Source organism: Xylocopa sonorina, chromosome 1 (assembly GCF_050948175.1).
Source record: "Xylocopa sonorina isolate GNS202 chromosome 1, iyXylSono1_principal, whole genome shotgun sequence".
NCBI classification, from domain to species: domain Eukaryota; kingdom Metazoa; phylum Arthropoda; class Insecta; order Hymenoptera; family Apidae; genus Xylocopa; species Xylocopa sonorina.
The window spans coordinates 16,783,412-16,800,114 of record NC_135193.1 but is presented as its reverse complement, the minus strand read 5'-3'; the positions used below and the strand labels follow the sequence as shown (position 1 = coordinate 16,800,114).

General features: G+C 47.2%; 3 protein-coding genes across 5 annotated transcripts in view; 1 reads left to right on the top strand and 2 right to left on the bottom strand.

The window, feature by feature from the left end:
- Positions 1 to 16,703, top strand: part of LOC143432660 (zwei Ig domain protein zig-8) — a 123,003-nt gene that overhangs the window by 15,185 nt on the left and 91,115 nt on the right. The gene's annotated exons all lie outside the window — the stretch shown is intronic.
- LOC143432677 (lysozyme c-1) overlaps positions 1 to 16,703 on the bottom strand; it is a 242,395-nt gene that overhangs the window by 161,511 nt on the left and 64,181 nt on the right. The gene's annotated exons all lie outside the window — the stretch shown is intronic.
- Positions 5,588 to 9,782, bottom strand: LOC143429581 (uncharacterized). Its single transcript, XM_076905248.1, has 6 exons — positions 9,625 to 9,782; positions 7,321 to 7,580; positions 6,973 to 7,236; positions 6,760 to 6,893; positions 6,516 to 6,696; positions 5,588 to 6,281 (listed from the first exon to the last, which is right to left on the bottom strand). Exons 2-6 carry the CDS (start codon positions 7,576 to 7,578, stop codon positions 5,880 to 5,882), a joined length of 1,239 nt encoding a protein of 412 aa, XP_076761363.1. The 5' UTR covers positions 7,579 to 7,580; positions 9,625 to 9,782; the 3' UTR covers positions 5,588 to 5,879.

Below are 16,703 nucleotides of genomic sequence, written 5' to 3'. Positions count from 1 at the left end.
TAATCGCACGAGGAGGAATAGCTGGGGACAAATGCGATTTTGCAGATGGGGCACACAGTGAGTCGTTAGAAAGGCGCGACCGCAATCGTTAGCGAGCGCAGCTACGTGGCGGTGGTTTTCGCCCGGTTCCCGTACGAATTTTCTCCGTGGAAAATTCACCGCGCGAAACGTTAAACGTTACAGTATATCCCTGCGTAATTAGTTTATGCAATATTAATTAATCACGGGAAGTAGCGGGTGGATCTCGCGAGAGGGAAGATCGTACGTACCGCGGCGAGGCGGCCACCGGAGATAACGGTCCAATTAAACATTAACGGCGCAAGTTGAACGAAATATGCTCGGGCTTTCTCGTCTCATTGTTTAATTCGATTGAAAGTTAGCAACACGCGTGCTACGGGACGCGCGAAAGTTGCACCCCGGGATAGACTTAACTCGTTTAAACTAAATTAGATAAGGCGAGAAACGAACGGACGCGGTACGGAGGGGTGCGGCAAGTGGTGAGACACGGCGACGAAACTAGGCTAAAACGCGCGGGAGGAATAGGAATGCGTAGTAGGTCGTGGCGCGAAACGCGAAGAAAAAGGGATTAAAAAGGAGCAGGAGGAGAAAGAGGAGGAGGAGGAGGAGGAGGAGGAGGAGGAGGAGGAGGAGGAGGAGGAGGAGGAGGAGGAGGAGGAGGAGGAGGAGGAGGAGGAGGAGGGTGGTTGAGATAAAGAGGAGTACGAAAGTCGGAATAGACAAGGAGGAGAGAGAGTGCTCCGGTGGAAAGGGTTTTCTTTAACCCGATAAAACGTGATCCTCGCTTTATCAGGTTAACGTAATCCACTTATTTTCAACCGGCAACGAGGTGGGCCGTGGAGGGCGTCGGATGAGATACGGTCGTGGAATAGCGAGTATGGGGGCGAGATTATGCAGGTGTAAAGCGCGCGGCAGGAAATACTGCCTTTTAAATTAATTTCAGGGAACGTTCGTCGTCGTACACAGAAACGACGAGCTGTTTGTCCCTTCGTCGTGTAATACCGTATACCTTTTCTCTCTCTCTCTCTCTCTCTCTCTCTCTCTCTCTCTCTCTCTCTCTCTCTCTCTCTCTGTCCCGCTTTCCAGTTGCTCTCTAAACTCACCCCCACCCGTACCTGACGCTTTTGCCCAGCTCTTGGTCTATATCGCGTCCTGCCGATTGGACCGGTTCCAATTGCGAATTGAACCGTTCGTAACTGTTGAACGTGAATTATGGCGTTTATTTATTCGGCCCTGTCCCCCGTGCTATTCCCCGTTGGCCGTCCTGTTCGCAGCCATCCATCGTAGTACGCCCCCGAAATCAGTGCTCCGCGGACGACGCCACGGTTGTGGAACGACACCGATTTCCCTTGATTATAATCGAATCGGTCATCGGAGGATCGCGCGATATCCGGCCTGCCCTCGGTTACAGAGCGCACGGATTGAAAGTAATAGAAATGAGTGATTATTTTTAACGCTTGCGCGTCGCTCGCCGTAACTTACGCGAAGGGGTTGAAAAAAAGGACGGAGAAAAAAATCGATTAATTGGCTTATCCCTCGGACCGCGATTCGTTGGCATCGTTATCCGGTACGGTTATGAAACGACATGCGGCCGCGATACAATTTGCGAGCCGATACAGCCCCGTGGATTTCCCTCCGCGTTACGTACGGTACGTGACAGTAACGCGGAGGAGCAATCGAACGAACAGAAAATACTTACGGTGGGCGTTCGCGTGGCGAGGGTAGCCAGCGTTGTGAAATATCCATTTATAGGCGAACGTGTACAGGTCCGTTCATTGCGCTGCCGTCGCCATTATTTCGTATCAGAACATCGCTGGCCCGCAAAGTTTCGGACGTTGTCTGAGTAGTTTATGAATACCGCGACGCGAGGGGGGTGATTGTGTCCGCGGAGGATGACTCGGGTCGTCGAGACGCTGTTGAAAACGGGGAGGTGGGACCAACGGGCGTTTATCAACCCTCTGTTTCTGACAAGCTCGTATACAGACGGAGCGCACGTATAGGTATACAGATGCGAGGCCTCCGTTGGCTCTACCGTGGTATTCTCTCTGTCTCTCGTCAGTGTTCCAGACCACCGTCACCGTGCGGCGTTATAACTCAAACGCGGAGGCCCCTTTGACTAGTACTGGGATAGCAGATATTACTTTTATACACGTGATACCGCATCAGTTCCTCGAGACAAAGGCTGGGAATATATGACGTTGCGAAACGACGCGACGGATCGCGGCAAGTTGTTGGACGAGCGCTGACGCGCGCCTCAATTTCACTGGAATGGCAGTAATTTTCTATTCCTTTCTACGTACCGGGTACCTACGTTTTAGCCACGGTTTTCGGACGCGTCGCTTTCTTTTCGTATTAATTTCCCGGTCCAGTTACCCCCCGTCGATTCTACGTAAAGAAACGCGGGATTGAAAGGATCAACCTGTTTCGCCGGCCACTCAGGGTGCTACCCCTACGGTATACGAAAAAGTTGAACAGCTCGATTCAGAAATTTTTCCCGAAACTTTCCCGATGGCTGCCCCGTTGAACGGAACCGGGTCCCGTTTCTCTTCCTTCCCTCGCTCCCGTAGTTAAACTTTGAATAATGCGCAAAGAAATTTGTTCCACGATGTAGCGTGAGTCGTGTTGCATCGCGGTTACGCGTTATAAATTACACGGCTGCTAATTCATCGCGCGGTGATTTGTGTTGAGAATTAATTCACGTTAAAGCGACTGATAAAATATCCAAGCCGCAGGTTTCGCGTTTTACGAGGCGTAACAGCGACGGGGCGCATGACTGATCGTGGCTGAGGGTGTCATTTTATCGGTGCACAGCAAGGCGGAAGGACCGTGACTAATGATATCGCCGCAACAACTTATTTGTTATCGAAATTGCCTATTACTTATCCTATTCGACGATACGTCTGCGGCGTCTTGACGCTATCGTCGCTACCTGCGGAAGCACGAACCCCTTTCAGGGCTCCTCCTATCGATTGTTGCGGACGATATTTGTCCCTGCGGGAGTGATTTCGCTCGCGTTCGTAATAGCTATCCAGGAGTCAAGAATCAAGCGGAGAAGGAATCTTGCGTGAAATTTGTTCCTCTATCAGCCGCACAAACTGAATGCTAATTTTTCCTATTACTCATCCCCTTGGTTCGAGGTAAAGAAGACGAAGCGTCTCCGATCCTCGGCTAGCATCCTCCACGTTTTACCACTGTCTCGTTGCCGCGAGGTCGATCGTTTCTGCAACGTGATTAATTCGAATGATCGACACGCGCAGAAAATTGAATTTTATTACAAACGTAGTTTAGATACGTTTGTTTCGTTTCGATACAATTTGTGTCACGAGTATGACGCGTGGCTATGAGGCAAGTGGTTAATTAGGTCAGCGCGTATTTAATCGCTAAAACATTGCGACACCGATTGAGGGCGACTAGCTATACCCGAAATAGATGACAAATTTCGTTGTATCTAGTTTATGAATATCACCGTCTCTATACGATTCGAGCCTATTCAAGATATTTCTAAAGAGCAATATGCGACAAGTGCCTTGTTCGATCGATCGAAGAACGAAACAGTCCGCGATACGCGGATACGTGAAAAATTAGAATTGGAGGCATTCGGGTATGCAGGATCGAACTAATAGCTGTTCATTTCGGTACACATATCGGAGATAGCAATCGCCGGGTGATTAATTTGATCGTTTGTTTCGCGTCACGTACACGCACGTGAATAAATATGCCCGGGTACTAACACAAGTTCGATTTAATTGCAAGGCGACTAGCGCGTCCCAGGCTTTGAAGATATTAATTAGCTTTCAGAGTTAATCGCGTTCTCCATGATGCCTGCCGCTGTGTACGCTGAAATCTACGCGTTTTAGCGCAACCCTCGATAATATCCCTTGCCGCGCTCGATTGACGGAAGAGTCGATGACCGTGGAAAATAAATCGTCCGAGTCGAAGGATTCTTACTGGCGATGGTCGAACGAGCGCGCAGGATGAAGCGTCGATGGATCTTGGCTCGATACTCTAGCTCCGTAGGAAACCGTCGATGATACTTCCCGCGATCATTATTGCGCGAGCAGTTGAGAAGGACTAGCCGAGCGAGACGAGAGACTCGCTCTGACACGAATGTCGAACGTCGAATCATCCCGCTGTAATTTGCTCGTTGAATAGTCCCATGAATTTCGAGTAGACGTTCGTTTGAAATAAGTGACTCGCAACTGAGCCATACAATCGGCTGTGATTTATACGAATCAGCCTTTGAATCAAGCTCGTTACCAAGTTGCTTTGGCAAGTGTATCGCGCGCCCCTCTCTGTATGAAATCGATATATTACGAAATCCACCTGTCCGCGTTTCATTCAAATAACCGTCCTCCGATCGCGCGTGTCACTCCCGCCGAGGGCTACGTCGGATTTGATTGTTCGACCGTTCTTAGCGACACAGTTTTCGAACTCGAGACAGCCGAGGGGGGATAATTATCGCGTAATGGATTCCAATTTTTCCCGTTCGATTTACCATTCGGTAATTATTATTCATACTCCATTGCCGTTTCAGCGCCAGTGTTTAACTACACCTTTGAAAAGTTCCAATCGATCGTTTTTAATGCGTTCTCGTTAAGCATTCATTACCCCCGTTGCTATCGATCTAACGAGACTTCGGAGAGTAATTCACTGGCAATTGTTCAATCGACTCGCCCCATTCAATTCCGCAGCTCGGCTGTATTTGTAACAACGCGAATTTATGGAATACGTAGTTGAATTCGTCGGACACGTGGTCGTCTAATTTTCATAGCCGCTGGGAGGACAGCGATAGGTCTCCGTCACGTGTCGTTAATCGAGAAGAGTTTCACGGGAAATTAGATGCAATTTTCGTCGCATCGCGAAACTGCGCCGCATATTTTTTTCATCCCGTTTCCCGTTCCGCGGCACCTCGTCCGCAGATTTGCCCGTCAGTCCCGCGGCGGCCGCTATGGAGGCGCAATTAATCCATAAAATAGGTACGCGCGGTGCGCGACGCGTGTTCAACGGCAATTTCATCGCGCCGGCTCTCTTTGTTTGCGCCGAAACGGCCGCCGCGCGATACACGCGAGGAAAACGTGACGCGGACATTTATTCAAAACACCGCGACGCGTTTCGTTTGCACGTCGCGAAAGTGCAATTCGCCCCTAAATCTTCCCCCGCAGCATCCAGCGAAGATTTACGCGAGTTGTACAATGACTGGTTCAACGACAGGGTGACTAATACGGGAGAGGGAAAAAAGGCGATAAACCTCGTGCTCTTCCTTTTTCTTCTCTCGATCAAATGTGACCATTGATGCATAAACAGAGGAATACTATTCAGCTGCTTTCTTGGTTATTATTCCTTCTTCTTTCCTTTTATTCGTGACACGCAACGTGAACAATTCGCGCTGGTATATAGTGCGATTAGTGTGCTCTATCGCTCGCTTCGTGGACAATTACTTAACCGTTAGCATTTAGCTTAATACCTTGTCGATTGCATATCCTCGGCGAAAGGTACGCCCGTCACGATCGTTCTAGAAAAGTATCCTATCGAAATTAAATCACCGACTGACGACTAACTTATACTAAACTATATACCCTAGACTCCTGTTTGCCGCTAAACCTATCTTACATCGCCTACGAAAGATGCTCAACTTTGGTCAATTCTCTTACTACATCCAGTGCGTCAAAGTTTGGCTAAACGGTGACAGATGATGCTAATCATTGTCGCGACAATCTCGTCGTCGAATGAAAATTACTCGAAATGGCCAACCACGATTTCACAGCCTTTGCAACGTGAATCGTGATACCCAACGCATTTGACAGTCGAACCGCTTCGGTTGAAATTTTCCTTTAGTTAGCATGCGAACGTTGATTTCGTATTCACAGGTCGAGCATGCCCATTTCGTCGAATTTTTGCAATCTTTTGGTTATTATCTTTCGATAGAGCAAATTATTGAAACCCGGGTGGCTGGACATAGACTCCTCGTCCATCAATTCCGAAATATCCCGCACGTCCCCCTTGTCTACCAGGATCAAGGGTAAAATGCTTATGGACGCGACCAACGCGCATATTCTTCGTTTCTCTAAAGCACTGTGCAATCCCTCCATGGTGAGCGGTTTCGTCTTACAACCGAGCTGCTTCATGGTAGCAGCCAGAACTCGCAGGTACTCCTCGTACAAGTCGTTCGCGTGGTTGTCGTAAACATTCTCGTTCAGGCTGGTGTTGAAGAAGTAGTGCAGGTCGATCGCCGGCGAGGTGTAGACAGCCAGTTGAAAGTCCACCTGAAACGTCGATCGAGTTTTGATCGAACCATGACGGCGCGAGTTCGATTGAAAATGAAATCTGTGCAGCGCGAAAGAAGGTCGAACAAGCCAACCTCGTATTAAGAGTCCAACCTCTATTAACCTCGTACCAACCTCGTGTTAAGAGTCTATGAAGATTCCGTTATTAACGTTCGCGTAACGATTGTGGCGGTTTTATCAAATTTTGGGTGAGAAATATGGCGTGACACTTACGAAGATATGTTGGATAGGCTTCGAGTTTTCGTCGTATCGGAACAGTAAATTGTTCACCCAACAATCGCCGTGGTTAATGACGTTGAAATCTTCGTCGTCACGCTTCGTAACTGCCACACCTTTTGAGTATATAACCGGGAGCAACTTTCTCAGTTTCTCTGCGTAACTGTGAACGCCAATGTTTCACAAAATTTTAATATCTCACCGTCTGTTTAATTTCATTTGAATTGCGAATCAGTTTTACCTATTATCGATCTCGTCCCAATTTTCAATCGCCGATATCAGGCCCTGACAAGCGTATTCGATGAATTGCGACATCTCTTTCGGATATTCATCTCTGAAAAATCCGTTCCTGTACATAGACTTGTGCTTTGGTTCCTGCACAGACCGAGGAGTAGCTTAGATAAAAGAAAAATCTCTCTCGCTCCTAAAAATAATGATCACGCGAATTGTTTACCTTCTCGCACAAAGCGACCGAGGCGGCGTGAAACTTGGCCAAACTTCTAATAGTTAACATGCTATGGGTTAGATCGAGGCCAGCCTGACGATCGGCCATGCGAAATCCCTCGACAGCCAGATCCTCCATGATCAAGCAGAGTGGTCGTTCCATCCTAACGTGATAAACGCGAGCGCACAGACGGCAGTTCAACATGTCGCTCATCTTGTTCAAGGTGGTCGTCATCATCGAGATCTCCGTGTCGAACAGTTGGATCTTCTGGACCTTTTAAAACGTTCAGAAAAATCTGTGCTCAGTTACACGTGTACGTTACAACGATGTCTCGATAGTTCTCTGAGAAGAATTTACCAGGTCCTGCCTGGTACCGCTCTCGATCGGCTCGAACTTGAATATGAACGACTTCTTCTCGTTGACGCCGTTCTTGACACCCTGGATCCGCGTGAAATCCACCGTCACCCTTATCATATCGCTGGTGTAGTTGTCACCCTTGGCAGTCGCTGCTTTCGTAAATATATCGATCACCTGGACGGTGTTGTCGTCTTCGGCCAGCCGAAGGATCCTCTCCGTGAAGTCGACGTTCAGCCATGACGGTATCCCCAGAGCCATACCTGAAATTGGAATTGGAATTGGAGAATTTCCCCGACAAATCATTGTTCTTCGCGGCCGCGCGAGAAAACGCGGAAACGATTCCTTACGGCAACTTATCGTTCACGGCGAGGATTTATCACACGCCCCAACCTTCCTCCCTTCGTTTCCACGTTTCCTTTTCACCGCCTCGCGCGCGCGGGCCACCGACTTCTTGCCGCCTTCGACCCCTCGCCCCACCACCTACGAATATCTCTGGCTTCCGCCTTTCTCACTTTCAAACGACTGCAAGGCCTTTCGATATTCACGGGGAACGTTTGCTCGCGTGTTCGAGATCGCTGTTTCAATTAGAAACGTAATCGAACGGAGAGCCTTCCTAGATATTTCCACGCGATGCACCGCGCTCCATCGTCCCAGGTTCCATCGAACGCAATCGAGAGCCCCGATATTTCAAAGGAAATTTACGATCGACCCCTCCGGGACGCGGACCTTCGAGACGAGCACGGCTCCTTTCGTTTCGAACGCGGACGCCCTCGAAGGACGGAAACTCTTGCGTCGGCTACTTCCGCGGTCGTTTCGAGGGCTATCGAATCAGAAATCATGGTACGCGGATGGTGATTTTTCAAGGCAGTAACCTACAGTCAGTAATTTGCTCGCAACTGTATATGCTTAACCCATTAATGGATCTTACTTGTCAGTATACGAATGTACTTACAATCGTCGCTGTATCAAAAAGTATTTTTAAAATAACTTATACACTTCCGATACGATAGACGTTAATAATTATTTCGTTCGTATCGCGCTAATTTCCGTTCATTTATCAGTTTTTACTCCTCTCATTTGTCGGTATATAAGTCAAACGATAAGCTGAGCGCAGAGCTGAACGTATCGAAGGGCCGGTTACGGTCGTTCCTCTCGCAGAACCGTTTCTAGCTGTACCTAAAAGTTCAACCGGGGATCTAGCGAACGCGTCGAACAAGTCGTGCCGTTTGCTTCGGGAAGGAAATAACGGTAACTATGTAGAATAATACGGCATGCAGTTCGCGTGTTTACACAAGGGTCGCAATAGGTTACTATTTACGACAGTCCAATCGCTTTCAAGTTGATTAACTGCGAAAGATTGTAAATAACTGTGCCACTATCGAGGTTATCAAACTCTTTTTAGATCACGCGTGGATACTTAGAGCGGGCAGCGTAGCAGATTATTCCGACGTTGGGGAACGGACGAATCGAGGGCAAACGATTATGATGTTCCTCCTTTAGAAATTGGAATTGGAGAAGTTCCCCGACGCAATCGTTAACGACTCACGCTTCTTTTTCAGCTCGACACACGACCGCGTTCACCTGATCGTCGGCTCGAGGGGACTGTTCGATTGTTAGAAAGAATTGTTGTCTCAACGATCCGAGGCGCGCGCGAAAATAGCCGTCGGTCAGAAATATTTGTAGTCTAATGACCCAAGAAATTGGACTGGGGAAGATTAATGGCTCTGTTTATTTCGGTTCGGTTAGATCCCGTAGACAGGCTGTGATGCATGGTTATTTTATGCTCGTCGAAAGTGTAATATAATAACGCGTAATGCAATTAGAACGGTAAACAAATTATATCCGCCTTAGCGCGGCGTTGGACGCGCCCGAGCGCCGTGTTTCGAATCGTTTTTACCCTCGGTTCGGCGCGTGCGAACCGACGAAAAACTCTCGCCGCCCCGTAGCGACGGAAATTTATTCAGACGCCAACGAGATCCACGGAATCGAACGCGTTGCGATTATACGAACGATCGTTGCTCCACTCGTCCGGTGTTCTTCGAGGAACGCGCGTTCAATGATACGAGACAGACATTGGCTTGAAGTGGTTCATGGTAATTGGCGTTGGTTTTTAAACGCGTTATGCAAAACGTACATTGTCGGTTAGTTTACGAAGAACGAATGCGAATGGCTCGTTAGACCATTTGTCCTTGAGAATTTCTCTCGATCTGTTGCACTGCCGTTTCGCGTATGCACGCGCGCACACACGTTCCACAAATTTCCAACACACGAGAACGGGACAGATCGTTCGTTGCTACCACTGACCTGCAAGTGATCGGAAAGTAGGTCAAGAAGCGTGCACCAAATGTTCACTATACTGTGCCTCCGTGGATGTCTGGTACAGAGTGAGCCACGCGGAATCGGTGTGTCACGTTTTATACGGACGTCTACACATTATTTATACTCCAATCAGGAGCCCGGAGACCATCGACGTCATCTGTCGTTAACACTACCGGATAACAATCAGTTATAGTACACAACCTTCGTTAGTTCCCCCGATTGCTATTTCCATGCGGCTTTTTGCGGTACGCTTGATACGAGCAGAGGTATCTCACCGATTTCGCCTTTTAATCCAATTTGTAATGGTAAATCAGATAAGAAATAATTGTATCGAAGCCTGTTGATAGCGGAAAACATAGATCCCCTTCTCGAGTGGGTTAAATTCCTGCCGTGTTTGAAGGTCTTGCTCAGATAAGACGCGTGACAAATAAAACTAACGATAACAGTCCTAGAGAATTGTGAGAAAAATCGATCTAACAATGCGGGATAAAGAAACGCTGATCTTCGTTATTTATGAAGATGAGAATATGACTGCGTCGATTGTTAGAACGCTTTCCGATAAGATCGGATCAATTAGCAGTAACGATAAATTACGATTTGTTTCGGTCGTCTCGGAACACCGAGGCTCATTCATCGCGTTCGTCCATCGAATGGTAATCTGCAGCCGGCTAGCAAAGCGCAGAGGGAATTATGCTCGAAAATGTCGGCCAATCTGCGCGAGCAGCGAGTGCGCGCATCCATGGCTACTAATTTAAGTCGCCGCGCGGCTAATTACACACCGTATCCACCATCAAAGAATGTCGTGTCATTTTACCAACGTTAATCATCGACACGCCAATGGTTAACATTGGTCGGCCACGTGCGGCTGTTTTAATGCTGCTAAATCGACGGTGGTTGCACGCGACATCGAATAATTTACGTAACCGAGTAACGCGGTTCTTCGGTTTAAGTCCAAGGCGGTGAATGGGCACTGTTATGTTATCTCTCCTCAAACTGTGAAAAGTCTTATGATGACTCTGTGCATGTTGTCCCCAAGTTTTGCTACGTCAGGTTGCTACGTGAAACCTTATCGCGAATTATTTTTTCATGGATTGGAATATTGTGCAATTATGAGAATATTTAGTGTAACTTATTGCAATCCACAATCTGTGACATACTTATTTAGATAACACATGATATACCTAACGATAAAATTCTACACAGTTGAAGCTGTCAGATAATGTACACTCGAGTTAGGGATACCGATCTTCGATGGGGCCATAAAGGATATTTTTTTTTACAAGTACAACCGAGTGTCGTCGCACTCGTCAAATCACACGTACCGGAAAACGTGATTCGAGATGTTCGATTCCACGACGCGGCTAAGATATCCTCGAGATCGGTGAGGTGATGGACGATTTACCGAAAACGATCATCGCTCGCGACACGTCCAATTCCCATATGGTCGGGTACAGCTTTATTCGTGTCCATTTTAATCGTTCCGAAGGAAACATCGATAAGGGCGGCACCAAATGCATCCGATTGGCCTGGATCGCGCGAACAGTTGCGTGACTAAAATTATAGAGTCGCGCGTAATTCTAGAATTCCAGCACGTACCAGTCACAATCCGGTCGATTTATTTACATGAGCCGATTAAACAGAGCCGTCCACCTAGTTTTCAATTACATTATTCAGTGATAGCTTCGCCGCGGATCGTGTCGATCCGATGCAACCGTCGAAAGTTTCAATTAAACCGGACGGCTCTGGGCTTCTGCGCGACGCACAGAATCCAGAGAATTATGATCCCGCGCCATACACCGCCAAAGACACTTTTTACGCGCAACTAGATTAAGCTGCTTGAATGACACTATAGGAGATACAGTATCTCTCGGAATTCGTTAATTATCGGCCGGTTGAACATGACTAGAACTTTCTTTTTTTTTTTAAATTCACGATGTTTGTGTAATAATATCGTAATCTTCGCGGATTGATTTCTACAGGCAAGCACACGTGCATCTGTTGTCATGTGATATTGCAATAATAATCAAACGTAGTATCTGCAAGTTTCCTTACGGCCTTTATATAACGTGCTCGAAAGGTAGCTTATGTGATACGTTATCCGTGTTAATCCAATACTAAACTTGCACCAAATAAATTTCATATGTACATCTTTACGTTCGCTCGACTTTAATGACCTATTGAATTGGAGATTGAAATTGGAGTAATCTTCGCTCCGGCGAAGGTCAAATTCTTGAGTGTGTCAATCACTGCAGTTGGGAGTGCGGTCCCCAGGCAATCGGTCCATTATGAGATAATTCGTGAATTGAGCCACCCGTCACTCACGTAACACTTTCACGTTGAAGAACGAACACGTAAAAGATGCAACGCCCGTGTTCCTTCGAACATTATTAATTGGCTAGATTTATCTGATCCCATCCGATCTATCGACAATTCTACGATTCACAATGTATCGTTAATTAAAATTTCGGTATCAACCGATAAGAGAAAAAGGAACGCCGATATCGTACAGGACGCGGTTCGATACACGCGTCACGTTTAAATCTCCACCTTTCCCTTTCTCCTCTTGCTATTGTGCAATAAAAAATTATATCGCCGGGCACCACGATACGGTCGTATTCTCGTCAGTGACGCTTTAAATTCCCCAAATATACGGTAGCGATCTCTCAAACGCACGGATCACCGGTAGGGAATGTTTATCGCCACGTTCGAAAACGTGGAAATCATCGAACAGCATCAGAGTTGAAAAAGAACGTACGAATATCGAAAACCCCACAGAGATATATGTACGAGAAGGATGATGGACGCGTCGAGGCACGCTGTGGTGCGAATTTTTGGTCCGCAAATTCTCCGAATCGAAACCGCTGGCTCGTTCTGCAAGAGCATCCGGCGGCGAAAAAAAAATGGTACCGTGATCATCGTTCGCCTTTCACGGACGTGCGGAGCAATAAAAGAGCCGTGAACGAGAATAAAAAGGAACTGTTCCCGAAAGGACCGTTCCTCGGTAATGTCCAGCCAGCATATTACCGAGAACCGGTGAAAGTAGCACGGCTCGTTGTTGGCACGGCACCGGAGCAAGGTTGAGCGTAACGCGCGGCGTGGCCCGCGCGAAAGAGAGCCGGCCCGTAACTTCCTGGCGCCCGCCACGGGGGGATGAAACTGCTTACGAATAAACCTTTACTGTTATCGGCGCTCGCATCGAGAACGCGGCGCAGACTCGCAGCAGCCGGGAGTATCCCCGGGATCGTACGGCACGTTCGAATATCGACGTTCAAATATCGATGGAACGCGGCCCGCCGCTAAGTCGTCGCGAAGCGGCCCGCGATTGCGAGCACTTCGCTTGAATACAGTCGTTACGTTTCGACCACCCCGACCTTTATTCCCTCCTCGCCCTTTCATCCCGTTCCGTGCAGACGTCCCTTTCGAGTCGTCCGCGTCCACTTCCCGTGTCCCGGCGCTCCTTTCCGCCGGACTCCCGGCCCGTTTGCTCCTCGTTCGAGACAATTGTGCCACGGGAAAAGAGGCTCGCTTCAACCGCGCGGACTTTTTCCAATTGCTTTTCAAATTCTACGTGGAGGATGAGGAGGAGGAGGAGGAGGCTTCCCTCGATCGCGGTTCAAATTCTGTTGGGGAAGAACGACGAGAGGATTCGATAGAGGCGTCTCGAATAATTTTCGACCCTAGAGTTTAAAGATCGAGCATTCGTCTTTCGACGCGTGAATTTCGTAACTTGAGGAAACGATCTTTATCTCTGACGGTTTGCAATCGACGATAATGAGTACGATAATAGAGTAAACTGTAACGAAATCATTTGCTTTCCTAAAATGTAGTATGTTAGACGAGGAGAGTTTTTCTAAGGTAAATACGCTGCTAACGACGTTCAAAGGGTATGAAATTGTGCAGAATGCAGATAAGGAGATCTACTTTGTGCTTTCACGTGTGTACAGATCTGTCTAAATTATCTGTAGAATTATGTATTGCAAAGAAGCTGGGTTCAAACTTCAAGAGCGCAGAGTATTGCGCTATTTGTGCCTTCGTCTAAAAGTAGCCAAGTCACTGCTAAGTCATTCACAGGATCAAATAAGGTAAACGTAATGCGAACAATACGTCGCAAAAATAAATTACGTTAAGTGATTGCGTATACTTCTAGTAGATAAATGTATTTTATGTAAGTCTACGTGGCAATTTTTGCCTTCCCGTTTATCAAGATTTTTTAAAATATTTTTCAACTTTGATCGCGATCTTTCTTTTTTAATCCCAGCGTACCCCTTACTTTGAAATATAAATGCCACAATAAATCGTCCGCGATGTCAGCGATAAACTCGAGAGAAGATCGGAGCGGAGCGCACGCCGCGGAAGATGCGGCCACAAAATTTTAGCGTTCTCGAACGCTGCCGTTTCACGCGTGCCAATCGCGATACCGTGAAAATTTTCCAAATGATCGCCTGTTACGATATTCTCCCCGTGTTGGAATACCTTATTCGAAGAACCTACCGCCACCCTTTACTCCAGCCGTTATCGTTGCCGCTGGCTTCATCCGGGAAGTCAATCCAATCACCCCTGTCGGCTCTGCAAAATTTCCAGTCGACGTCGGTAAAAGAACAGAAGCCTCTAAAACGAGAGAGAGGCGCGGAAGCGGGACCAAGGGTTGGCTCGTCTCCGTAGCCACTTAATTCCATTTTCAAAAATCACCATTTCCTGTATTTACTTCATCATGACATATCACTTCTACATGTAATTACGCCCAGTCACACGTTTGTTCACAACTCGCGGTTTTATTTCATGAAATGATAACAAAATAAAGTTTACAACGATAATACGAGCTTAATTATCATCAGCAGATACACGTCACATACACGTCACATACAAGTCCGTGTTTATCGCGTCGCTGTTTACCCCCTGAAAGGGTTATCGTTTTCTGTCACGCGGCATATATTATTTAAATAACCATTTCCTTGTACTCGTACACCAGTGGTATTCGCATGTTCCAGCGAGCAAATAAGAGGGGGACGTTCTCAAGAAATTTGTACAATAATAAAACTCGTCGAGACTTCACGGGTGAACGTTTACCACGATTTCTCGACAGGGTTTAGGTGCGTTTCGAAGCATCGACGGCATCGAGATTTTGATCGGCGAAGTGGTCTTGGCTCGACGAGCGCTTAAGGGCGTTAAGAAGTTGGTGAAATCGCGTTAGCAATGACTCCTCGATGATCGAGTGAAGTGGCTGAACATTGCCGCGCTCGCTCCCCCGTGCTTCATTTCTGGTTATTGGAAGGCGATAAGGTAACGGTGCTCATCCAATTATTGTCAATGGACGGTCGGCCATAAGGATCTCTCGAGCATCGTGTTTGGTGGTGCAATTTTTACGGCTTGCTAGAAACGGTCGTTAAAATCGCGATAATCTGGCCGACATGCACGATCGATCGTTTCGAAACACACCCGTTCGCCAGCGAAATTCCAAACTGCGAGACCCTCCTTTAACCTTGATCGTTAATAATGTAAATGCCATTAATTGACAAACATTTACGTGGTTATCGGTAACTGTAATATCGCGTTCGTGGTGGCGCGTTACGTTCCCCGAAAGAAGCTGCCGATCGTTTCTGTCCCGCGTGAATTATGCTACCAAGTAACTATCGAGGCAAGAAAACAATCGCTTCTTATCAGGCGAAACCCGTGAGATACATGCCACGTTTCCCCCGTGACATTAATTTTCTGCCGATAACGGATGATGTTGCAAAACGAGCCGTTCGTTGCGCGATTTTCACGGTTAATTGCTCGTTCATGACTCGAGCACATTGCACAACCGTTTAACGCGCCCGCGTTACCTGTCAATCGCTGATTTCACTTTGGAATATCGTTTAATCAAATAATCACGCGAAAGCATCGTTCGCGCGGGTATCTACGGTTACACAATCAAGATGAATAATTGTCACCGGTGAATAACGGGGAAATCTTACTCGTCGACGACAGTTTATACGGTCTTCCTCGTGTTTCGTGAAAATAATCGCTCGTGTATCCTGGCCGGTGTCGAGAGTTTAATTAATCGCGGAAATTTCGCCGGGCAACGGTGCTCGATCGGGTGACGTTGCCAGGGGGACAACAGGCGAGAGACACGCGTGTCCAGAATTTACGGGATCACTTTGTAGACGATTAAATTTATTAGGAGGAACCTAAATAAACGGGCGATCGCTATCGGGTTGCGAAGTCGAATCACGCGCCGCGCCTCCGCCCACGAAATCCCAATTCCCGATACCGGAAATGGCGCCGCCCCTGAACGGGCTTCGATCTCGAATTAGGGACCCTTCTGCTTTGTATATCGACGCCTGTCTCTTCGGTTCTTACGATACCTACGAGATAACGATGCTCGCCACCGGGAATAGATACGAGCAACTCGAATCCGTATTCTGTCGGGCTTCTCGCGGCTATTTCTAATCTTAATCGATTATTTTCCATATTTTCCTCTTATATATTTTTCTCAACTTTTTTCGCGATCCTCTAATCGTTCGATCCGCGAGATCTCTTGACTATGCAATAGAAGACCTTCGTGTCTTAAAGCAGGGTCGATTAGTTTTGCGTGAAATATCAATTTGATATGCGAGAAGATTTGCGTTTGTAATTTGTTTTGAATGTTAAGAGGAAGGCTCTGTCATCCTGAGTCGTTTTTGCGGAAATGAAGTCGCAAAAACAATAATCGCTCGTTGATGTATGTACCAATTGTATATTACAACCAATGAAGTGGTTCTTTTTCGAGATCAACGTGACTGTACAGTCATGATGTATCAGCGCTAATAGAAAGCAAACGGTCATTTTCGGAAAGTTTCGCACGATTAAGTTGTTTCGATCGAAAATGCAGTGCTGCGACGCTGATATCGTTGCACGAAAACATTCCATATAAGTACACCTGCCGTGTCTTCCTTAAAAAACATTCAACTTACCTTAAAGCGACTCAGCACTTACACTTGTCATTTGTACGTTAAAATGGTTGCGCTAGTATGTTCACCCTAACGGATGTACAATGATATTAATGTACGCATAGCACATCGGACGTTGCAATAATATTTAATCGT